We start from the raw sequence: 24,944 nt of genomic DNA on the forward strand, positions 1-24,944 counted from the left end.
AAAAATAATAAAAAAATATATAAATGAGAAAGAGAGAGGGAGAGAGACCTGCCAAACTGCAGCCTTGGGGTTTTGATTTTGCTCCCCTGCAAGGATGGACACCCGGGGCTGGTCGGGGTGGTGAGGTGGATGCTGGAGCAGCCTTAGGGGATGGAAGATCTGGAGAAGGTGTTGGATGCTGGGCACAGTGTGCTGTGGTACAGAGCATCACCCCATCCCCACTGGGATCAGAGGCTTTTGGAGAGGGTTTTTGAGGTGTGAAATCCACCCCAGGAGCCGTGGTGGTTCTTGTGAGGCCCCAGCCAGGTAAGAGCACCCACTCACCCCAGTGTGCCAGTTTTGGGGAGGATGGACCCTCACCCCTGCAAACAAGCAGCCATGTGAAACCTTGAGGGAGTTTTGGGCTCATCCCAGGTAGAGCTGGAGGGAAGGGCCTGGAGTGGGGCTCCATGGGGACATCTCCAGAGGAGGGTTGTGCTTCCTCACTAACACAATATCATTAATGACCCCCATGAATGTTCCCACGCCCCCCCACAGGTGTTCCCACACCCCACCCCTGTCCAAAAACCCACCCAGAGCCACACACTGTCCCAGTGCCATGTGCTGGGAGCACAACCACCCCCCTCATCTTCCTCCCCCTCTTCCCACCAGAGGCTCTTTAGTTAAAAGCAACAACAGGAGGGGAGGGATGGGGGGGGGATAGGGGGAAGCCTGGTTTTCCTAATTAACAATTAGCACAGAGTGTGCTGCTAATTATGTGGTTCCATGTAATTAAGAAGCTAATTAGTGCAGTGTCAATTAAGATTTAATTAGTACCCTTGTCAAAAATACTTGAAAGCGCAGTTTATGTGCAAGTACTTCAATATTTCAATGGTCACGATCTCGGCGGCGCGGGGAGCACCCGCTGCCAGCCCTCACCAGAGCCTGGGAACAGCAATCCCCCCTCTGTTGATACTGTCCTTTAAAGCCCTGCCACGTGCATCCTGGAACAGACACCTGTATGGATTCTGCAGGCAGCTGGGGACAGGCAGAGCTTTGCTTCCCCCCGGGAAGGGGCTGGCATCACCCATCGGCATCCCCAGGGATGAGCCAGGCAGGCATGGAGCATCTCCTGCCTGGAGAACATGGCACAGGGCTGGGGGTGCCAGCCCCTGCAGGACCCTGCTGCTGGGAGCACAGAGCTGGCAGGGACTTCTCCAGCATCACCCACAACCCAAGCCCGTGCCCAGGCAGCTTCCTCTCCTCCCCGGAGCTCCCAGGCTCTTACAAAGCCAAGGTGTGACACCCCACAGGGTGGGTATTTTGTGTACCCAAGTGCTCTGGTCCTTATAATCATTCCTGCTTCCTCCAAAGGTGACAACAACAAACCTATGTCCTTCCAGTCTGGAAAAGAGTAGAGCAGCTGGACCACATTGCACGTCCCCAAAGGGGATGAACCAGTGCTGGGCCCAAAGCTGCTCCACTCAGCTCCAGACACAAAGGTGGGGCAAAAAAGGTTCCCAAAAAGCCTGGGAACCAAAGGAAGTGATGGCAGAGCAAGGAGGAGGCATGAAAGGGAGAGCCAGGGGGAATAACATCCACCCCAACACCCTCATTAACACAGAGAAAAGCCTCTCCTTGTCTCTGCCTGGCCCTGGTGAGGGTCCCATGGCCACCAGCAGCATTCCCAGCTCCTGCCCGTGGTCCCCAGGATTGCCCAGGAATTCCTCATGTCAGGAAGGGTGTGGGCTGAGGCAGGAGGAGGAAAGGAAGAAATATGTCGAGGGCTCTCAAGGCTTCAAGAGACACATAAACAAAAACCCACCTACACAAACACGCCAAGGAAACCCTCTGCAGTTTGTAAATCATCCTCTGTGAGCAGCTCAGAGGCTCCTGAGCCCGGAGACGACGGAACAGAGCCAGACGTGGTGATTTTGCAGCTGGAAGGTGTGGGGCTGAGCAGGGAGCGAGCTGGGATGTGCCATGGGAGCAGCTGGGAGGGGACACGGCTTCCTGAGCTCACAGCCCGTTTCCACAGGCCCTGGGAGCTGCTCTGTGGTGGCCACAGGAGCTGCTGCTTGTTGTGTTCTCCTCCAACAAACCCCTGCCCTCATCCCAGGAAATTATCCATGGGTAAATCCAGCCCCAAGCACACACTCCTGCAAAGCCAGTGTCAGCAAATCAAAGCCTTATCCCCAGGCAGCAGCTCTGTGCCAGGCCAAGGGACTGGCCTGGAGCCCAACAGAGCTGTCATGGAACATCCCTAGGGGATGGAGCATCCCCAGGCAATGGAGCATCCCTGGGTGATGGAGCATCCCCAGGCAATGGAGAATTCTCAGGCAATGGAGCATCCCTGGGTGATGGAGAATTCCCAGGCAATGGAGCATCCCTGGGTGATGGAGCATCCCCAGACAATGGACTTCCTGCCTCACCAGAGGATTCAGCTCCTGCCCTGGTGGGTTTTACACCCCAGGGAGGAACAGGGGTGGGTTTCTTACCTCCACACTAATTGTCTCTCAGTGGGAAGCTCCCAGCAAAACGTTGAATAGTGGGAAAACATCCGAGGGACTGAAAATGGGTGAGGACAATCCCCCAGAGTAACTCCATGGAGGAAATGAGCCAGGGAGGAAGCAGAGACCAGGACAGCAGCAGAGTGAATAGCTGGGGGGCTCCCAGTGCCAGCTGTGGGAGGGGACCCCAGTGTGATCCATGGACAGAGCCAGGACCTCGTGTTTTGGGGGCTGGAGGGGACAGACCCCATGTCATGGCTTTGAGCAGGGCCGTCCCACGCACTCGGCTCCAACAGGTCTCTGTTGTCCTCCCATGGGAACATGGCAGAGCGGGACAAGGTGAGTTATCCCCTGGTTTTAAAGCAGAGAAAGGGGATGAGAGATGGAGCAGCTCACCCTCAACCAGCTGCAGCCATCCCACCATCCCGAGCCCCGCAGAGCCGCCGCTCCCGAGGGACGGGGAGTCCGGGGAGCACAGAGGACGCACGGGAGGTGCAGGGATTTTTTTCCCCCCCTTCCCTTCTCCCTCCCCCCCCGCCTCGTTCGTGGCTGAGCCGCTGCTCTCCCACAACGGCTGCCAAAATACAGCGAGACAGGGTATAATTACAGACACTTACTGCGGCCATTACACCACCAGCACGGGCTGCGCAAAGTGACACACGACCCGTCAACTCCTTATTCACGCCATTAAGGGGACTCATTAGCATCTTCGCTCAGAAGCAAAATTACCCTCACTGCTCATTTCAAGATGTCATAAATTTTAATTTAGGACCCAAAGATAGCACAATGGGAGCGAGCTGGCTCTCTCCGGCAGTCGCTGGCTGGCTGAGGGAGGTGGAGGTGGTGGGAGGGAGGGAGGTTGGTGGTGTTGGAGGGGGGAGGAAAGAGAAATGAAAGGGCTGGTTTGATAAAAGATGGTGGGGTTTTAAGGAGAGATGGGGAAGGAGGGAAGAGGAGATGTGCCCAAAGGCCTGGTGAGTGCTCTGCCCCGTTGGAGGCAATGGAGGAGGAGGAGGAGGGAGCCCGCTGAGGGAGCAGCACTTCCCAGGAGGAGTAGGAGAAAAGGGATAGTATCAGACCCTGCCAGGGCACAACATGCAGCAGACCTGGAGTTTTGAGCCACCAGCACAGCCCAGCATCACAAATTCTCTTCCTCAGGAGACTGACCCATCCCTGGAAGTGTCCAAGACCAGGCTGGACAGGGCCTGGAGCAACCTGGGCTAGTGGAAGGTGTCCCTGAGATGAGCTTTAAGGTCCATTCCAGCCCAAACCATTCTGAGATCCAGTGATTTCATGACCCAGCAGCATCACCCAGGGCTGGGCACTGGCTGGGGTTTTCCCAGAGATCTCGCCTGGAGATCTCCCCCAGCCCCCCCAAGGGGGTTCAGGCTCCCAGCCCAGCTCCCAGCATGGGAAGCAGAGTCTGGGAGATCATAACCCAGGGCTGTGATGCTGCAGCAGCAGAGAGCAAATCCCTGTGAGAGGATGCTCTCCGTGCCTGTGACACACACTCTGCCTTCGAGCCCATTAATGGGAGCCACAAACCATCTCCCACAATCCCATTACACGGCTCCATATGTTCCCACTCAGTGCTGAGAGCAGCAGTGGGAGTGCTCACTCCACAGGGCTCAGCTCAGCCCCTGGAGACTGAGGCACCCCCAGGGCATCCAGCTGCAGATTTATCTGGATCTATCCCCACTGGACTGGGACCTTTGCAGCCAGGGACTCAGCAGAAGAGCAGAAAGGTGTTATAACTCCCACCACAAAAAAAATTGCTTCTGTTTTAGTGTAAAAGTAGCTGTTGGAACAGGGGAAGTTGCAGAGCAACTTTAGCAAAAGCCCCTCCAGCCCATCTCTCCTCCAGCCAAGCTCTGACAGCCTCCCTGACAGGTTTGGGGTACCCAACACATGCCAGGACACCCCAACCTGTGGGTGCTGCTTAAACCTTCACAACGAAGGAGAGCGGAGAGACCCCTTCTCTCCCCCTTCCCTGCAAACTCTGCCAGCCCCAAACGCAATTACAAACCTCTTAAACTTTACCAGCTACCAGGCTCGTGATTAATGAGTTCAAATGTCCACATCTCTAAAAAACAGGGTGGGGGGGAAGAATTAGAAGAAAAGCAGCTCCAATTACAGGCAGCCAAGGGACTCTGGCTCACTCCTGTGCTATAAGAACATATATCCAGAAAGGTTATGTTAATTTTTAATGTACAAGACTGTAATTAATTTCTGGGGCTGGCTGGATTAGCAGAGAGTGTAAATTCCAGCCTCAGCTCAGGCTGCAGATAAACCAACACTGCTGAGGGCTGGGGCCTCAGGGCTCCCCAGGGCTGGAGCAGCACCAGGACAAGGCCACAGCTCTCGGTGGCTCCTGGAGACCCCAAGTCCTCCCACCTGGCAAGAACCCCCTTTGCCAGCCCTGGGCACGCTGCTGGTGGCAGCAGGGATGGGGTTGTCACTGAGGGTCCGTCCACCCCTGCACCACATCCAGCATTTGAGATGCTGAAGGACCCAAAGACACTTTGGAAAGATAAAAAATACCAAATAATCCCTCCAGAAGCCTTGGGAGAGGCTGGAAGGGAAGGGTCCGGACCTGGCAAGCAGGGATCATGTGTCCTGGAAAATACAGTAAGTTTTTAAAGGAAAGAAAAGGCTCCATTATTCTCCCATTAAAGTCTCCCCCTCTCTCCCTTCCCTCTGTCAGTCTCTCCTTTGCTCACTGACTTCCCCCAGCCTCTCCGAAGACAGATCGTTCCCTTAATCATTCTGGAAAAGAACCCCAAGCCGATATAATATTATAATTAATTAATTCACTAAAAAGGTATTAAATTTCTTTTCCCCCCTGTGGATATTATCTGAATTCATTGACCTTTAGAAAAATCACCCTCTAATTGTAACCAGGTTCAAGTGCATTTCCAGCCTGTCCCTTTTACATTAATAATATCTTCCAGGACTCCACTATGCTGCTTAAATATTGTATAAATTTCACTGCCCCCTCAAAAAAGGAGAGAGAAAAAGGCATGAAATGAAAACTATGAGCTGATTAAACCACCTCTGGAGTGTGGGGGGAAGAGGGAAAAGGAATCCACAGTGGTGTGGGAGATGGACAAACCCACAGTGGGATCCTGAAGGGGCTCAGGATGAGGAATCCCACATTCCCAAGGTCCCTGGGATTGCCCAGCTGGGAGAAAAATCCCAGGATCGGGGTGCAGGGTGGCTGCCAGGCAGAGCATCCTTGGGAAAGCAGATTGCCCAGGACTTTGGGGTGCAGCTTGGTGGGAGGAGGATTCCTCGTGCATCCCTGGGGAGCTTCTTGTGGTGTCCACGTGGCACACGAGGGTTGGATTTCCAACAGGATTTCTAAACGAGACAATCAAGGCACAGCTCCCCTCAGCCTGGCCCTCCTCAGGGTCCCAGCACCCCAGGGTTCCACTGTATTCCAGGTGCCCTGTGCTGGTGGCAGGGACAGGGCTCTGCTGCTCCCAGCTCAGCACGACCACACTGGAGCTCCCAGGCAGCAGCTGCTGCAGCATCCAGCTCTGTAAATCCGGCTCCAGCATGGAAAATCCAGATAGACTGTCGAGTCCACCGGGTGTCCCGGGCCACAGCTCACCCTGGCAGACATCCCAGCCCTGCCAGGGCCAGTGGAGCTGGGCCATTTGGCTCCAGAGGACACTCGGGGGTGCAAACTCCTGCTGATCTACCCAGGAGGCAGAACTCGAACTCTCCCAGTGCCCCAGCTTGTCTGAGCCAAACCTGAGCCAGGGCTGTGCACAGCCAGCTGGGAAACGGGGGTTTGCTCCCTGGGGGTTGAGCCTGGGAAGTTTTCATCCCATGGGAAAGGGGCTGTTCTGACATCACTGCTCCACACGAGCTGCCACCTGCACCCCAGGGGCTCAGGGCAGGGCCAGGTCCCTTCCCCAGAGCAGCCTCTGCATCCTCACCTGGGTGCCGAGGAAACAGAGGCACCAACATTCTACCTGCACCTCATTTTCCTCTTCCCAGAGCTTTTTTCCAGCCCATCCACAGCCCTCTTCAGAACTCCACCAACTCTTCAGCCCTTTGGTTTACAGCACACAGCCACTTCCAGGAATCCTCACAGCCATCAAACCATGAGAGCTCCACTCACAGTCCAAGGGGCTCCCCAACCCCACAGCCTTAAAAAGCTGCTGATGGAAGAACAACAGGCCAAACACACCCAAGGAGTGACCTTTCTGAGCCAGCAACTCACCCAGGGACCAGCCGAGACCCTTTTCTTTGGAAGAAATTTCTGGACAGGCATCAGAGGTTTTTCTGGTCTCTCCCTCTTTATTGCATGCAAAGATTTATTTGCAGGGAGCTGTTTTGGTTTCTGGAAGCCAAGGCGGACGTGTGGCTGTTCCCCCACCTGAAAAAGCCATCCCTTCCCCCTGACCTCATCCCAGCCGTTGCCACAGCAACCCCCGGAGGGACGGCAGGGCAAAGGGTTTGGGCTTCAGGTGGGGAAGGAGCAGCAGGAGAAGCTGAAGTGCTCAAATCACAGAAAGAGCTCGGACAGAGCCAGGAAGGAAATGAAGGGACACGGGGGGAGAAGGAAAACTCAGCAAGAGCCCATTACTGAGGCAGGGAATGCCTTCCAGATCCCAGATCCTGCTCTGCCCAGTGCCAGGGATGCCATGGAGCCATGTGGGAATGATTCACCGAGGTTTGGGATGAAGCAGGGGAAGCCCCTCGAGCTTCCCACTCCTCTTGCTGCTCTCCACTGTTCTTCTGCTCCAGTTTTCGGGGCAGAGCTGCCTTGCTTGGCCAAGCATCTCTCTCCAGAGGTGCTGATTGGCTTGTGCTCATTCTTTCTTCCTGCAGCATCAAGCCCATATTCTGTTTCCTTGAAGGTTTTTTTCCCCTCCCCAGGAAAATTTTTTTGTAGAAAATTCTCTGGGATTTGAGAAACAACTTGGCAACAGCATTTCTGAGGGGGTTGGAGATGTGTCCAAAGGCCAGTGCTGGGAACTCCCAGCCCTCTTTACACAGATCTCTGCTTTTAGACAAATCCAGTCTGACCATAAAACAACAGAACCAAACCCAGCCCTCAGACCTGTCCCATGGAGCAGTCCAAGGGGATGTGGTTCTATCCCCCCAGAGCATGGTACCCACTGCTCCTGCTCCCAGGGGGTGTCAGCTCCAGCACAGCACACCGAGCTCACAGGAACAGGCAAATTCCAGCATCACCTGCTGGGGAGACCTGGGTTCTGCGTGGGGTAATTCCCATACAGAATCCTAAAATATTATGGGTTGGAAGGCTCCTTAAAGATCACCCAGTGCCACCCCCTGCCATGGGCAGGGACACCTTCCACCAGCCCAGGTTGCTCCAAGCCCTGTCCAACCTGGCCTTGGACACTTCCAGGGATGGGGCAGCCACAGCTTCTCTGGGCAACCTGTGCCAGGGCCTCCCCACCCTCACAGGGAGGAATTTCTTCCCAATATCCCATCTAACTCTGCCCTCTGGCAGTGGGAAGCCATTTCCTCTTGTCCTGTCCCTGTATCCCTTGTCCCAAGCCCCTCTCCAGCTCTCCCGGTGCGGAAGGGGCTCTCAGGTCTCCCTGGAGCCTTCTCTTCTCCAGGTGAACCCCCCCAGCTCTCCCAGCCTGGCTCCAGAGCAGAGGGGATCCAGCCCTTGGAGCAGCTCCCTGGTCTCCTCTGGACTCACTCCAGCAGCTCCACGTCCTTCTGATGTTGATTCCCGGCAGCTGGAGGCAGCGCTGGAGGCAGGTGGGGTCTCACCTGAGTGGGGCAGAGAGGGAGAATCTGCCCCTCCCCTGTTGCCCCCACAGCCGGGTCTGCAGCCCGGGGCACGGTGGATTTCGGGCTGGGAGCCCACATCACCGGATCGTGTCTCGCTCACACTCCGAGCCCCGGGGCGCTCCCGCTCCCAGACACCCGCCCCGGGCTCCGGGATGCGCGTCCTGCCGGGCGGGCTCCCGGCCGGAGCCCCGGCTGCTCCGCAACCGTCTGGCTCTCTCTTGTGGCTGCTCAGCCCCGGTGCAGCCTCGCTGCTCCCGCCCCGACCCGCCGGGAGCCCGCGGCGACCCATCCCGGTCATCCCGTCCCGGTCATCCCGTCCCGGTCATCCCATCCCGGTCATCCCGGCCCGACTGTCCCGTCCCGACTGTCCCGTCCCGGGTGCCACGGCCACGCGCGACGCCTCCACCCTCCCCGTCGCTCCCTCCTTCCTCCTCCCCGTGGGAACAGCCACAGCATCGGGAAAAAGCGCCACAGGCAGCCTGGGACCGGCGATCCCACTGGGAGAGCCCTGCACGGGTGGGGGGATAGAGGTGAGGACCCCCCGGGTGCAGCCCCAACCCCCGGTGTGGTGACACCCGTCTGCTCCCCGTCCCACGGCTCTGTGCACCCACCCACCCATCCATCCCATCCATCCCATCCCATCCCATCCCATCCCATCCCATCCCTCCCCTCCCTCCCTCCCATCCCTCCCATCCCCACAGGCAGAGCCCGGCCACAGCCCCAGCCGGTGCTGCCTCCCTTTTATATCCCACTCGGAGCCCTGACACGGTTTTTTCCGTGGGTGGCTCACAGACTGTAATTAAGAGCCTCCTCTCCCGGCTGCCCCAGCTCCCGTCTCAGCAGCTGCTGTGGAAGCCAAGGAAACCCCCTTTCGTCCTCTCTCTCCTTTGTAATTTTATTTTTCCCCCTCCCTTCGGAACATAAAGGGATGACAGTGCTCCGAGCCAGGGTCTTTTGCATTTCTGAGTTGGTTCTGTTAATTGGAAGGAGGGTTAAGAATCTGCAAGGTCGTTTCAATCTACATCTGACCTTCAGAGTAATCCTCTATGCCAACACCAGAGCATGTCATTAAAATGAGGCCCTCTTCCATATCCCGGCATCCCTTTATTCTCTCCTTGTGCACATTAATTGCTCATAAGTTGATTTGATCTCCCTATTCTGCAAGAAGTAAATTGCCCTCTTATTTCGCCATTTTCATCCTGTTTTCTTAATTAGGCCCTTAAAAATCTCTAGGGCCTCAGCCGGGCCGCAGGCCTCATCCTGGGAATAAATTTTGATCTCAGCCTGATAAAGAGTGAGCAAACCCGGAGATGGAACAATGTCATTCGCTCCCCTCCCTCCCTCCACACTATTCTCCTGACATGAAAAGGCTATCAGTTTTTCTCTGTGTTAATATAGGAAATAATTCACACTTCAGGCGTTGTTCTCTATTTAGTGCTCACACTCCCCAGATAAATCAAATCAGGGATTTTTTTTTTATTTTTTCTCTAAAGTGTCTGGAACCACTCACTCCTCCTCTCCCCCTTCGGACTCCTCTCGCTCTCTTTTCCCCTCCTTCTTCTTTTAATAAAGTTTCCAAGATTAGCCCCTGTGATTTTCCACCCTGGGAAGTCTATTTTAAGGTGGATTTGCTTTCTTTTTTTCCCTTGTGTGTGTGTTTAACACCATCACAGAGGGGGAGTGATGGGGGGCAGCAGGAACCTGGCACGTAGCTGCAGATGTGGCATGGGATGAGTTTTGCCAGGCACGGGGCTCAGCAGGACACTTTGTAAGCAGATTTTTCCCAGGGGTGATGCTAATCCAGCCCCAGCAGCAGGAAAAGCCCCCACTCCTGCTCCAGAGGCCACCCAACAGGTAGGAAACACAGGTGAGCTCCTGGGACAAGAAGAAACTGCAACGCTCCAGGGTGTTGTAAATAAATATATTTTAATGATTCTTCTTCCATTCCAGTTCATTCTTTTATACATTTATTTATAAAACAGTAGTAAAATTTTTTAATCAGAGCACAGTGCATTAAAAAAAAAAAAAGAAAAACAAACAAAACCCCCAAAAGATTAAAAAAAAATAATAATAATAATTATAATCCACAACTGTTTACTCACGGCTGGGGGAGACGCCACATCTCGTGCTCTGGTTGAGTCCTGTCAGTGCCCGAGGGCCCAACAGAACCACCCTAAAGCCAGGACAATCCCAATTTCCTATGGGATTTCGTAGGCCTGCCCTGAGGCAGCCACGCAGCCCCTCTGGGGTCCACAGATCCAGGGATCCCCCATCCCCAGGGATCCCCCATCCCCAGGGACCCAGCACAGCGCCGGGTGCTGTCACCCTGCCAGGGGATAATTCTCTTTACAGGCACTAACGGCAGCACACAGAGGGTGCCAAGGCCTCCTGTGAACACCCCCAAACCCAACAGCTCCTCAAACCAAGAGCCCCTCGCCCAGCACCCTCTCTCCTGGCCCCTGCCCTGTCCCAGCGCTCCAGGGCCACTCCAACACCTCCTCCCTCTTCCTTCCCCCTCTCCTCCCCTCCTTCTGCACTTCCCCACACCCTCACACCCCACAGGCACCTCTCCAGGGGGGCACTGTGGCTGTCCCCCACTTCCAATCCCAAATCCAGCCACGATGGGGCATGTTTGTCCCACCTTGGCTGGGCTTTCCTGACCCCACACATCCCCCATCCTTGATCCTGGATGGGGGGCACTCAGGGATCCCCATCCCCAAGGGCACCCACGGCCCAGAGGGTGATGGTTGCCAAGGGGGTCTCCTCTCCCCTGCCTTCCCTCCTCTCCCTGAATAAATCCATGCAGTATTTTCTCTGTGAACAGTGTCCCCCTGCCTTTCCCAGCTCCCTCCAAGCCACCTCTCAGGCTGGGAAGGCAGAAGAGGCAGAGCCCAAAGCAGATCCCCAGCACGGAGCCATCCTGGCTGGGGAACGAGCTGGTGACACTTGGAAGGGAAACAACCCCCAGAGTCCAAGGCAGAGAGCAGCAGCTCAGTTTGGCAACTGGTACAAACCATTCCCTGGTCACAGCCCAGACCTTCGTGCCCACATGGGGCAGGACCTTCAACAGGTATCCCCAAAACAGTGCGAAACCCCTTTATCCTTCCAGCAAAGAGCCAGGGCTCCGTGTCACAGGGCAGAGGCACCTCTGTGGGGGCATCTCAAGGGAGGCTGGAGGTCACCTGGCACCGTGCCCAGCCCTTGTCCAGAGGCCAGCGAGGTTCTGGGGTGGTGGGTGCTGCCTAACCCCGAGCTGGGGTCCCCCCACAAGGTGGGGTCACAGCAGGGGGTTGGTGGAGCATCCAACACCCCATCCCAGCTGTTCTGGACGCCTTCAACGCCCACCTGAAGTTGTAGCCTCAGGCCCAGCTCACTCAGACAACACCTCGGTGCCACGTTAATTAATGTGCTCCAACTAATTGGAGCCCCTGGTCTGCCCCCAGCCCTGGGACCCCAAGAGGTGGCTCTGAGGAAGGAGGAACCGCAAGGGATGTGGCACCGTGAGGCATCGGGGGCTCGGACACCACACTGGACAAGATTCCTTGGGAACGGGGGCTCCCGGAGCGGGGCGAGGAGGCAGCAAAGCCAGACACAAAGCTCGGAGCATCGTCCCTCTGCTCCCAGGGGCTGGGGGCTCCCAGAGGCACCCTGGGGAAGGGGGTCGGGCCGGGAGGGTTTCGCTGAAAGGCAAAGCAGCCGAGACCACGCTCCCAGGAGACCACGCTCCCAGGCCGTGGAATCTGCAGTCAGGCCAATGCCATGGCAAGCCAGGAAGGTCCATCCCCGCCCCTGGCAAAAACAAGCTGAGAAAGACACGGTGGCACCCGGCGGGCACGACCCGAGCCCCCGTTGCATAGAGAAAGGTACTCCTGGGAAGATTCAAGTGCGTGGCAGGACGGGCTCCTCCTGCCAGGCGTGTCCTGTGACCTCACACCCCGAACCTGACGGGCCAGTCCTCGCAGCAGCTCCTCATCACAGCATGTCTGTGTCCTCCATGCTGAAGCTGCTCCGGCGACTGCTGGCCTTGGAGGCCTCCGGGGACATGGCCGAGAACAAGGGGTCAGAGGCCAGGGGCAGCATCGTGTCCTGCATCAGCATCAAGTCCAGCTCCTTCTTGGATAGGGATGGGAAGGAAGCGCTGTGTCCAGGCTCCAGGCTGTCTGGGAAGCCCTGGGAGCCGTCGTCGAAGCTCAGGCTGTGGGTAAAGTCCAGCTGGTGGAAGGGAGACTGGGGTGGCGGGGGCAGCGCCGGCTGTGGCTGCGATTCGGGGTCCGGGGGTGGCAGCAGTGGCTCCAGCGTCCCCTCGTCCCCGCTGGCCTCCTGCTTGACCACCTGCTGAGCCAGCTCGGCCACGTTGACGCCCGAGGGCGAGGAGGTGGGCAGCCCATGGACACGTGCCTGCATCTCCAGCTCCTGCAACGGGACACGGCGGGGCTTTGGTAGGATGTCACACACGGGGACACATGGACATTTATGGAGGTGGCAGGGACAGAGGGACTGAGCTCACAGAGAAGGAGCCCCCGGGAGAGGTGGAGGATGGAAAATGGGTGACCCATGCCAAGCTCAACAGGGTGCAGCGACCTGAGCCTCAGACGTCAGGTTTGTCTGAGGACTTTGTTCCTGAGGACTTACCATCCAGAAGAGGGATGAGAGCCCCTGCCTGTCCCCTTGGCAGGGCAGGAGTGAGCTGCCCGTGGGGCTGGAGCCGAGCAGAGGGAGGGAGGAGCTCAGGGAAGCTCACCTGGATGCGGAGCAGCAGCTGCTTGTTCGTCATCTCCAGGCGCCGCGAGTGATTCTCCAGGTCTCGTGACCTCTGCAAGTCCTTCTGCATCCTCTTGATGTAGTCCACAGACGCCTTCAGGATTGTCCCTTTGTTCCAGCGCACATCCCTGTCACCCAGGGTGGAAAAAGAGATGGGCCCGTGTGCCAGCAACGTGTCCCCTGACCCCTGCTGCACCGAAAGCCCCTCTGCAGGTACCCCCGTGTGCTGAGCAAGCCCCCAGGACCCACAGTCATCCCCCCCTGCAGGAGCCACGGGTACATACAGGTCGTTGGCCTTGGGGATCAGCATCCCCAGCTCTTTGATGCGGTCGTTGATGTTGAACCTTCGCCGTCTCTCGACTGCAGGTGAGAAGAGAGGCGTGGAAATGAGGGGGCAGCAGGAGCAGGGGAGGCTCCACATCCCACAGCCCCCCCCCAGCCACACTCCTGCTCCCGGCTCGTGGGGCTGGGAGCCACCACTGTGCCCCAGCCAGACCCTCTGGAGCTGGGGGGCTCGGGATGAGAAACCTCTGGAGCCAAACAGCAGCCACAGCCCAGCAGGTCTGACCTTCCCCCAGAAGGACAATGGGGTGTTTCCCGCACATTTTGGAGAGTCAGGAAAGAGGGAGCCATGCAGGGTCTGGGGGTCTCTCCTGACAGTGAGGTGGGATGGGAAGGGAGACACAGCTCAGAGAAAGGAGGAATGAGGATGAAGAGTGATGGAGAAAGGGCTCTGGGGTCAAGACAGGGAGAGCCAGCACTGAACTCACTCAGGTTGTGATTGTCTTTCTTCTGGCGCTCCTTGGCCAGGGCTCGGCTCTCGGCATCTGCAGGAGACCCACAACATCACCCAGAGGGGACAAGGCTGTGCCTCACCCCACCAGCATCCCAGGCTGGCATCACAGCCCCCCAGGACTCCCCAGAGCCGCCCTCTCTGTCCATGGGGACAGAGGAACTGTGGCCAGTTTTGGCACTCGCTGTCACCACCCCAGCTCTGGGGACGTACCTGTGAGTTCCCTCTTCTGGGTGAGGTCAGCAGGGCAGGAGCTGCTGGTGACACCGACGAGCGAGGCTGTCACCTGGGGGTCCCCACTATAGACATTCATGTGACTGCTGGACATGGGCAGCTGAAAAGCAGAGGGACAGGTGGGTTAGTTCCATCCAGGACGGGGACCGGGATCAAGCCCAGCCCCTCGGCCTCTGGGATGGGAGTACGTAGCCCGGGCAGGTGGAATTGTCTTCCCATGGCCCTTAAAGCAGCAATAATCAGAGCAGCAAAGAAAACAGGACTTCAAAGGGCACAGCTGATCCCCTCCCACAGCCAACATCTAAAATAGGGCAGATGAATCACATCCGAGAAGGGCTCAGCAGGATGAATCCCACTGGGAGGCACAAGCTGCCATAAGGATCTGACCCAGGAGACGGGGAGGCTCTGAGGGAGCTTCTTGCTGGGAAACTACTCCTGGCACTCACATCCCCCAGGCTGTAGTGGACACTGGGTCCCTCCCCACGCCCCTCTCCCGCCTCTCTGGCTTTTTGAAAGGATTCCCTACTGTCATTAGAGGGAAAGAAGCTGGAGAACTGGCTCTCGAGGAAAAAGGGAGACGTTGCTGCCTGCAAGGATGGGGCTGGCTTGGTCTGGCACCCCACATGTGGAGGAATGTCCCCTCTGTGCCACCTCTGTCCCTGCAAGCACAGGGCTGTGGGGCTCCCAGAACCCCCTCCCTCCCTCAGCCCCGGGTCTGACCCGTGGGTCACCCCCCACTTACCGTGTTGGGCATGTGGACTTCGGGGTTCATGTAGCCCAGAACGTCATCCAGGCGCATGATGTCATCGATGACCTCATCGAACTGAAAGGAAAAGCGCAGGTGCCAATGGGCTTCCCTGCCCCTGCCAGCACCCTGTGCCCCCCAGCAGCACGGTGACACCCCCTCACCTCCCGCTCGGGGTTGGAGCCGATGTTGAGCATGGCCATGGGGCTGTTGGGAGCGCTGTTGCCCGCCGAGGAGGACAGGACGTGGCCGGGCCGGACGCCGGGGGACGCGGCGGGGGGCGGCTTGGGAGAGTGGCTGGCGGGGCTGACGTGGGCAGCAAACTTGTTCCCGTAGGTCTCAGAGAGATAAGCCTGAACCTTCTTGTCCCGTGACTTCTGCAGGTGGTACGTGGTGGGGTTTTCCAGGTAGGACTGGACCTGCGAGGAGACGAACCATGAGGGACCCCGCGGGCTCCCCCATGCCCGCCCGGGGTGGGAGGACACCCCCAGCACGGTACCTTGAGGACCTCTCCAGGCACGGGCGGCGGGGACTGGAAGTGAATGGGGGTGTTGATGGCCGGGGTGGAGGCCACGGGCATCCTCTGCTGCTGCATGTAGTTCATCATCATCTGCTGCTGCACCCGCTCCCGCTCCGCTTCCTGCTGCGCCTGCTGCTTCATCAGCTCCATGCGCAGCCCGATGCGCGACGCCATGGTGCTGGGGGGACAGGCGGGCACCCACCGGGCACGGAGCTCACCCTGAGAGGAGGACACGGCACGTCACCAGCAGCCTATTGTGCAGGAGGCAAACTGAGGCCCGGGGAGGGAGCAGACACCCCGGAGCACCCGCACCAGCCCTGATCCGGGATGGACACCCCAATGCTGGCTGGATGGGTCTGTCCTCCTGCTGCAGCCTCCCACCACACCACCGCTGTCCCCAGGGACAGCCAGGGACCCCGAGGGGGACAGGGAGCAGCCAGGACCCCGTGCCCGGTGAGCGTGGACTCACGTACTGCGGCCGGAGCGCACTTTGAGCCGCCAACTTCCCAAACACCGGAACGACGGGAAAACCCAGAGCCAGGGAGCGAAAGGGAAAGAGAAAGCAAGGCAAGAGCGGGAAGAAAAGGCCGGCGGGTGCCAGGAGCCGGAGGCAGGTTTAACCCCAGCCCAGGCTGTCCCAAAGCCGCGCTCCGGGGTGGGATGAACAAGGCGGGCTCTGTGCGGGGCCCGCACGCGAGCGCGGGGGCGGGGGGAGCGGGCGAGGCCCCCGCCCCGCACAGACCGGCCCTTGTTCCCCCGTACAAAGGGGACGGCGGCTCCCGGAGGGCGAGAGGATGCCGGGGCACGGGGAGCTGCCCGACCCACCCACCGCGGCAGCTTTCCACGGGGCGCCTTTCCCACGCGGGGCTGGGATGCGGGAGGTGCCGCGCGGGATGGGGGGTCCGGATCTGCGTCTGCAGGGTGGGAGGGAAGCAGAGCACAGGACCCGAAGCAAAGCTGCCAGGGGAACAGAACACCCGAGGGGCATCACCAGACAAATCCGGGGGGTTTTGCTATTTAAATACAAGGTGTGACAGCAGACAGAGGGGCCACGGCAGACACAAAACACCGGCCCTGGGACGCGGTGCCACGCGCTGTCCTGGGGGGAAATTAAATCAAGGCAGCACGGACAGCAATACAATTACACAGCTCAAGAGCAGCTATTGACTGGCAAGGGGAAGGGAATTAATTAGCCATGGTGGCCCGTCTGAAGGGGGATGGGAGCCGAGAGCCTGGGACAGTTATCCACTGGAGCTTCATTAAGGCTGATGTTGCAAATGGCCTTAGAGGAGGGGACAGGGGGCTGTTTGAGATGGGAAACAGCAGAGGTCCATGGAAAAGACTCCAGTGACACCAGGGACAGCCCACAGAGGGTGTCACGTGAAGGGTGCCAGGGTGTAGCCACCCACAACGCAGCACCCACTCACCCCCACTGGCTCCCATCCCATTGCCCTGCCTGGCTGCAAGACCCTCCTTATAGAAAATAGGGGTGGGGGGCATCAAAAGCATCCCCTCTCTCCCAGGATGAGGATGGGGAAGGGTGGTCAGAGCCGGGCCTGATAATGGGAGGGGGAAAATTAGGTCAGGTTTAAAATAACCCCTTTGGTTCTGCTTGGCTTCCCCCCCACTCCCCGAAACACTGAGCAGCTTCTGCTTTCGCTCTGAGTCAGCCCTGGCGGGACAGGATGGGGACCCAGCTGTCACCGTGCAGGCACCCCACCCTGGGGGACACGTCCCACCCTGGAGACACATCCCATCATCCAGGGGGACAAACATAGAGCACATGGGATGGCAGCTCCATCCAGGATACCTGTTATTCCTGGGAAGGTGCCCTGTGGTTCTCCCACTGAGCCGGAGCCGTCCCTGCACCAGTGGGAGCCCCAGACTGGTCTCTACTGGGAGGAGACCCCAGCAAGGGTTCATCCTGGTTCACAGGGAGGAAGGACAGTGGGAGGCCCAGGGTGGGTGATTGAGCAACAGGAAGGGGATGGAGAGGCAGAAGAGGGGCTGAGGGGTGGGAAGCTGGAGGGAGGAGGGAAAAGGTCGTGATCCCTCTCCACACCCCAACTCCTCTTTTCCTCTCTGGGGGGGACACAGAACACAGGCCTGTCCAGGCTCCAGCCGTGTTCCATCACCACCCGCCAGACCCACTGCCAGGGAATGCATCTCCCTTCCAAACATCTCTGCTGCTACTTAGCAGCGTGGTTATTTCTGGATCTTTCTTGCTTTCCCTCTGGGGGGTGTTATTTCATCAAGAACCCAACACGCCAGGATGGCACTCAGGGGTGGCTCCAGCCAGAGGATCCCCAGTGGCACCCAGAGCTGCCCCAATCCTCCCTAATCCCCCTCAGGACTTCACAGAGCCCCGAGCTGTCCCTCATCCCTGCAGTGACAGCCAGTGGCACGGGGTCGGCTGCTCAGCAACCGCCGGGACGTGCTGGAGGGACGTGCTGGAGCTCCATCGGGTGCTGCTCCGCAACACGAGGGGCCAGGCTGGGGACAGACCCAGAGGAGCCTGGGGCACCCAGAGACACCTGAGGGGACACAACACCTGGAGCCACACGCCCAGGTCCCAGAGCACCCCCAGGGGCTCCTGCCCAGGCGTGGGTCAGAAATCAAAGCTGCCCTGAGGCGGTTTCCAGATTTAGCCCCTGCAGAGTGCAGGGATCAGGTTACCCCCCCCTCCCAGGGTGGCCGGGGGGAGGTGGCACCCGCGGTGCCCATCCTGCTCCCCCTGCAAATGCCACACAACTGCCCACCCCTCTGAACAGAGGGAGCTGTGCCCCACTCAGCTGAGAACCCCCAAACTCGGTGCAGGCAGTGCCGCTGCCCAGCCCCGCTCCCGCCTGTGTTTATTTCCCGGTCGATCGTGGCCGTTTTATGAGCGGAAAAATCAATCGGCAGCTCCAGGCAGGAGCAGGGACCCCCGGGGAAGGAGGAGGCCGGGGCCATCCGCCCACCCACCCCTGCTCCGGGCTGGTAACTGAGGGGCAGCAAAAAGGAAAGAGAGAAGAAAGAAGTGAAAACAGCTTCGCTTCTCGCTACTGGCAGCGAGTGCTGGCTGAGCCTTCCCTTCCTTCCTTCCTCGTTTTTCGTTTTCAAATGCCAGGGGGGTGGGGAGAGACACGGGGCTGGCAAGGGAGGGGGCCCGGGGGTAACCCAGCCCAGGCAGGCACAGTTGGCTGGGTCCAGGTAGCCACAAGCCCAGTGGTGTTTGCTCCGGATCAAGGAGCATCCGCTCCAACATCACTGAGCTGCCACCCCGCTGGGCACCCACAAAGCCACCCCATGGGTGCCCACGGCCCAGGGATGGGCTCTGCTGCCACCCTGCTGTGTGGGAAGGGGGACAACGGGGCAGGGGTTACCTGGGCTGGGGGACCCTCCAGTGCCAGGGCCAGCAGGTCAGGGCTCCTCCGTGCTCTGTGTTCCTCATTTTCAGGCCCCTGGTTTTAACGTGGCAGCAGCCACGCGGGGTGCAGGGGGGGAAGTTGCAAAAAACCTCCAAACCTGCTTGTTTTTCTCACTGCAGCACAGGAGTGAGTAATCAGGGCCACCTCCATCAGAATGAGGAGGGTGAGCAGCCCAGCTCCAGGAAGGGGCAGCGGGACAGGGTCTGACCTGCAGTGTTAGGAAGGTAAGTAAGGCAGTAAGGAAGGCAACCTCCGTCCTTGGAGACCCTGATCCAGCACCAACATTAGCCATGCCCGAGGCTGCACCAGAGGCTCCAGAGGTCCCACCCAGCCTATGTCCCTCTGGGGTGAGGATGGGGTGGTGGGAAAGCAGGGGCAAATCCCCATTTCCAACCCCAGAGAGCAACAGCGCCCTCCCCATCACCCACCCCGCGGGCAGGAGATGTGTCGGGCAGGTGGACGGGCACGGCCACCCCAGCCCTGCCCGGAGGCTCCTTCCCCACCCGGGGGTCACGCAGCCCTGAAAGGGAGAAGGAGCAGGCGGAGGGACTTGGCAAAGACCGGCCGGGGTCAGTTGACAGCACCAGCGAGGGACTGAGTCACCGGCACCGTTTTTAGCCGCGGCATCTCAGAAACGTGGCCCGCGACGCTGTTAACAGGCCTCGGGTCAGAGGCCAAATGTTTTCCCTGCCCTGCGCTAAACACCGCGCCTGGAAGCGGCCCAGGGATCCGGCACAGGAAAAACATTAACTCCGGGCTGCAAGGCAGCACGACCCCGGCTGCAGGGCTCCCCAGAGCGCCTGACCCACCGAGGAGGTGGCAGGGACCCAGTGGAGAGAAACCCTGGGTATCACACAGGGCTGAGAGTCCCTTGTCACAGTGTCACTCCCAGGGCTCAATAAATGGGGTCCATAAAAAGCCCCCTAGTTCTGGTGATGCCAAGGTATGTCCACGAGAGCCCATCTGTGCGTGCCAGCAGTTATGGGGTTAATAATACACAGCCTTGCTCCAGTGTTTCTTCTTCACCCCAAAAAGCTTCTTTTTCACCCCAAAAAGCCCCTCTGCCCAGCGTGGCACAGCTGAGGGATGGCATGCAGATCAACACACCAGTTAGACACAGCAGGTGGAGACTGGCACCCATGGGCCAAGTCCAGGGCTGGGAGAGGCAGGGGGACCCCCAGGACCCCACCACAGTGGGGCCAGTTCCTGCCTCCAAACCCGAGCAAAACCCCTTCCCACGGAGCAGTTGGAGCAGAGCAGGAGCCCTGATTGAAACATCACTGTCCAAATGACCACCCAGGGAATTCACAGCCCCTGCCGGCAGCCCCTGGCCCCCCTCCTGCCCCCCCAACAGCAGCAATCAAAAATAAAAGTGTGAAGAGGCAGGAGGACGGGGCTGAGCCAGCAGCAGCTTCACCACCCCGGGCTCGGTGATTAATCAGCCCCGTATCACGCCCGCCTTCAGGGGAGGCAGGAGGGGAGCGGGGTGACCTTGGAGGGGCTGGTGGGGACAGAAAGGCTCCACATCCCACTCCCAATCCCGCTCCACGTCCTGCTCACCTCAGCAAAGGAGACACCCAGGAGTGGGGCCCCAAAGCAAACCCCGTCCTGCCCCAATCTGGGGTGACTCCAGGCAATTTGGGTGTTGGCTTTTTTAAATAACCGCATAGATGAGCAATAAGGGGAACTGGCAGGACAGCACATCCCGGCCCCCAGCTTGGATCCAGCAGGGCAGATAACCCACCACAGCGCTGGGATTTAGAGCCACCACACATCCCAAAATCCTAGAAACCATCCTGGCGAGTTGGGGCGCTCAGCCAAACCAGTCCTTGAGCTCCACGCGCCCCAAGTTCACTGTGCCACTTGCCACGAGCACAAGGTGCAAGGTGACAGCGGCCACCCCGTGCCCCCCCCAGTGCCAGAGGCACTCCTAGCGCCGCCTCCATCCCTCCTCCCTCCCTCCCTGCGAGCCCCGTGCTGCTGGAAGGAGGTAATATTTATAAATACGCCGTGTCCAGCCCCCAGGGCCCGGCCCGGAGGCTCGGCGGAGGCAGAGCTCATGTAACCGGACCGTGCCCGGCAGCCCCAGCCATGGCAGACACAGCTGTTCCCATTCCCCAAGAATAAACAAGTTGGAGACAGCCCATGACTTGCCCTCCCAAACCTCCCCAGGGCTCATCCCGCTGCCATCCCACCCCGGCAGCACCCCCCGTGCCCGGGGAGCGCCCGGCCACCGCCGCTTACCTGCTGAGGAGAGGCTCCTGCTCTTCCCTCCTTCCCCCCGGCTCAGCCCGGCGCTTTCCTGCTCCGTGAAGGTCAAACTGGTCTCTGGGGAGCCCCCACTGCCAATCCAGCCCCTGCCCTGGCACGGCACTGCTGCAGCCAGGTTGGGCCCTGGCCACGGGCGCTGCCACCTCCCCGGCACACGTTGCGCCGGTTCGACCACGGAGGAGCCCGGAGGTTTTTCCCACCAGGCTGGGATTTCTCCAGGCGAGCCCTTCGCCTGCCCCGAGCCTGGAGCGTTCCCCGAGGAGCTGCAGGGCCGGGGCTGAGCGTGGCACCCACCCTGCTGCAGATAAGGCAGGAGCTGTAGCCAAGCCCGCTGGCACCAGCTCCCTCCTCCCCTGGGGTGTGCGATCCAGGAGCAGGGAAAAGCTCCCCGTGTGCCGGGTGGCTGCAGCCCCCTCTTCATTTCCTCCTCAAAATTCCCTACCCAATGTGATTCCACCAAAATCCCGAGGACACAGCCTGGCCAAGAGCCAGTGCTGCTGCCCTTGCTGGTCCCTGAGGCTCCCAAAACTCCCCTGCCAGTCCCCACGCTGGGCATTTCAGGTTTATCCGGAAAGAAAGTTGCACCCATTTAACTAGAGGGGATTTAAGCAGAGCACAGGGCGTGGGGAGTTTGTTTGGAGTTGAATGCGTTCGTAGGAAAGGTGACAAAACCCCAGGAGCGATTCTTAGAAGAGACTTTAAAGATAAGGTGGCACAACCTCCTCGGAAAGGCTGAAGGACTGTGGGGACGTGTCACTGAAAGACCTTGAACCTTCCCTGGGTGAGCCCATCCAGGAGAACCCACCCATCACCCACTGTAAATCCCTTGGGCATCCCACAGCGCTCATCCCATGCTCCTCCTCCAGCCCTGGAGAACCTACCTCCCCAAAACACCTCCCATGCCTCCAGGAAGGGAGAATCCCCCACTCCCTGTTTCCTTAGCAAAGCATTGCCTTCACCTCCAGCCAACTCATGGGTCTCCCCTGGAAGGTGAGGAGAAGGACATGGACCTCATCCTGGAGCACAGGGCTCAGCTTCCTGGATCCCTGGGCTGACCATGGCATGGGAATCCACACGGAAAACCCACTCCAACCAAAAGCCAAGCCCCAGGTGGAGGGGCACGACCTTGGACTGAACTGGGGGGAACCACTGGGGTTCCTCACGTACGTACCAGCGGGGGGAACAAAAAGATGAGCAGGTGCTTCCTGTGTGCTCAGGAAGGGACCTTCCCTTTCAGCCCTCCAGTGATGAACCCCACAGCTCGCCCTGGGAATCGCTGCATCCCATCCACCTCTGCACTGGGACCACACAGCGGCTCAGAAAGGCCCAAGTGGTGCCATCCTGGCTCGTGGAGGTGATGCCACTTCCTCTTTGTGTGGGAAGAGGGATAACCCCATGCAGGGGAGTTACAAAATGGCTCCCTTTGGGCAAGTGCAGCTCAAGGTGCCTCCAGAAACCACCCCACAAACTCCAGCTGTCCCCAGGGATGGAGCACAGAGGTGACAGGGATGTGCCAGCTCTGTCCCTCCCCATCAGCTGCCTGCACCCCAGGAAAGGAGGAACAGCACTCCAGGGATGAGATCCCTGCTGTGCCATCACGACATTAAGCCTCCAGCTCCCCCCTCCCGCACCCCACGTTGTGGGAGACCCACGAGGGTGTTTCTACCCTCAGCACTTGTGGCTTTTTGGGGGGATGCCCCCAGCACGGCCTCCCCAGCCCCGTTTCCCTGCAGGGCTGTTTTTTCCCTGTGGGGTTGTGCTGCTCCGGCCACCCCACCCTCGGCCCCGGGAATGTCCCCCCTGCTCCGATGATTCATCATTTTGTCCCACGGGGCTCTTCCCGTTCCCCACGGCACCGCCAAAATCCGGCAACCGGGGCACCCTCACCTCGGCACAGGCGGTGCCGGGGCAGGGGGGGACCAGGAACACACGTGCCGTAAACTCGGCGCCGCGGAGCGTGGAAAAAGCAATAAAAGAGCTGGCTGGAATCACAACCCCATCCCAAACACCCGGATGCTGGATCGCCCCGCCGCAGCCAGCTCCAGCTCCACCCCGGAGCGGTTTCCTACTGATAAGGGCGGGCGGCCAGGCCGGCATCCCATGGAAAACACACGCGGCCAGCATCCCTCGGGAAGCAAACCCAGGATCCCTCAGGAAGCAAACCCAGCATCCCTCGGAAAACACCCGGCTCCCCTCCAGGCACGGCGGGGTCAGCACGTGCTGCTGTGACCCGCCACCACACCCACCCCGATAGCCCAAATCCGGCGGTTTCCCAACTCCGGCCGCCCAATCCCCAATTCCCACCGGTCCCAGCACGGTTTTCCCCGCCGGATCCCCCGGCGGCAGGTAAGGGCAGGCTCGGCACCCGCAGCCGGGAGAAACCAGCCCCATTCCCTGCTCCGGCCGGAGCAGCCGTGCATGAAGCCAAGCAAACATGGCAGGGAAGTACAGAGGAGGGGGGGAAAGAAAAAATACCCCGCCGGTCCGCTGCTGCCGGACTCCCTGTTACATAAAAAACACAAACTCCCCCGTGCCCCAAGGGCCGGGAACGCGCAGGAGCGCCGGGATTCCTGGAAACGGGCCCTGCTTTCCCCGGACTCGCACCGGCTTATTTATTTATCTTAGAAGAGCACAATAACCACCAGATTTTCTCTGTCGTTCTGTTTGGTTGGTTTGGCTCTTTTTTTTTTTAAGGAAATTTCCCCATCATCTGACTCGCTGAAGCTCTGGAGGACACGGGGGGCTGGCGTAATCCTTCCTGCCTCGCAATTAATTCATGAATATCATTAATCGGCGGCTGTAGGTTCGGGGTAGCCCCTCCTATGCCCCCTGAACTCCCCGGGGAAGGGTGTCCTCTTGGTGACCCCCTAAAAGCCGCGTGACACGGGGTACCCCCCACTCCTCCCAGCCTTTGCAGACCCCAAAAGCAGCAGGGCTTGGGGGGGGGAACTCACAGGGCGGGTCCCACTCTCTGTCCCCGAAACCGGGGGGACATTTGCACCCTGTCCCGGGGGGGTGGAGGGGTGCACGGGCCCCTCCCAGCGAACCCCGGGTGCCTCGGAGCATCCGTGCCTCGGTTTCCCCACGCGTGGGGTGCCGGGTGCGGGGGGGTGGTCCCGCCGGGAAAGGCGACCGGGGCAGGTCCCCTCGGGCTGCCGGTGGTCTCGCAGCCCCCCGGGACCCTCGTTTTGTCGGAGGGGGCACCCGGCCAAGCTGCCGGAGACCCCCGAGCCCTCCCGGCAGCGCCGGGAGCAGCCGCGGCCCCGGCGGGGCTGGAGCCTCCCGTGCGCGGGGGCCGCTGCCGGGGGCGCGGGGAGCGCGGGGGGGGGCGGCGTTATTTACCGCGAAACGGGGGGGAAAAAAGAAACTACGAGTTCAAAGCGCGCCGGGATGGGGCAGGAGCGGGGCGGGGGGGGGGGGGGCACCCCAACACTCCCCATACCCCCGCACCAAGGTGGGCTCCCAGCCGAGCGACCCCCTCCCCGGGACCACCCGGGACCCCGCACCCCTGCACTCACCCGGGGGGGAGGACGGAGAAGGCAACGAAGTGGTTCGGCTGCGCTCAGCCCGGCTCGGCTCGGCTCGGCTCGGCTCAGCTCGGCTCAGCTAAGCCCGGCTCGGCTCGGCCCGGCCCTCCGGCTCGGTTCAGCGGAGTTGGGCTCAGCCCGGCTCAGTCAGGCTGCGCTCGGCCCGGTTGAGCCCAGCCCAGCCCAGCCCGGCCCGGCTCGGCCCCGTGCCGAGGGAGGGCAGCAGCGCCCGCCCGGCCCGGCGCGGCCCGTTCCGCCCGCCCCGCTGCCCTCGCTCGCTCCGCCGGCCCCGGGCACGCCGGGAGCTGCAGTTCGCACCGGGGCCGGGCCGCCCGCGCCTGCCGGGACTTGTAGTCCCCGCCCGGGCCGCCGCGGCAGTTCGGGGTTGGTGGTGATTTCCTCCCCGGAATGGG

General features: G+C 59.9%; 1 protein-coding gene across 1 annotated transcript; it reads right to left on the bottom strand.

Moving 5' to 3' along the window:
• Positions 1–10,175: 10,175 nt before the first annotated feature.
• TFEB (transcription factor EB) lies at positions 10,176–24,706 on the bottom strand. The gene is made up of 9 exons (XM_032710787.1): positions 24,523–24,706; positions 15,303–15,542; positions 14,968–15,222; positions 14,801–14,881; positions 14,038–14,158; positions 13,802–13,858; positions 13,316–13,391; positions 13,012–13,159; positions 10,176–12,683 (listed from the first exon to the last, which is right to left on the bottom strand). The coding sequence occupies exons 2-9, from the start codon at positions 15,495–15,497 to the stop codon at positions 12,243–12,245; spliced, it is 1,374 nt and encodes a 457-aa protein (XP_032566678.1). The 5' UTR covers positions 15,498–15,542; positions 24,523–24,706; the 3' UTR covers positions 10,176–12,242.
• Positions 24,707–24,944: the final 238 nt, after the last annotated feature.

This window comes from Chiroxiphia lanceolata, chromosome 25 (assembly GCF_009829145.1).
Source record: "Chiroxiphia lanceolata isolate bChiLan1 chromosome 25, bChiLan1.pri, whole genome shotgun sequence".
NCBI classification, from domain to species: Eukaryota; Metazoa; Chordata; class Aves; order Passeriformes; family Pipridae; genus Chiroxiphia; species Chiroxiphia lanceolata.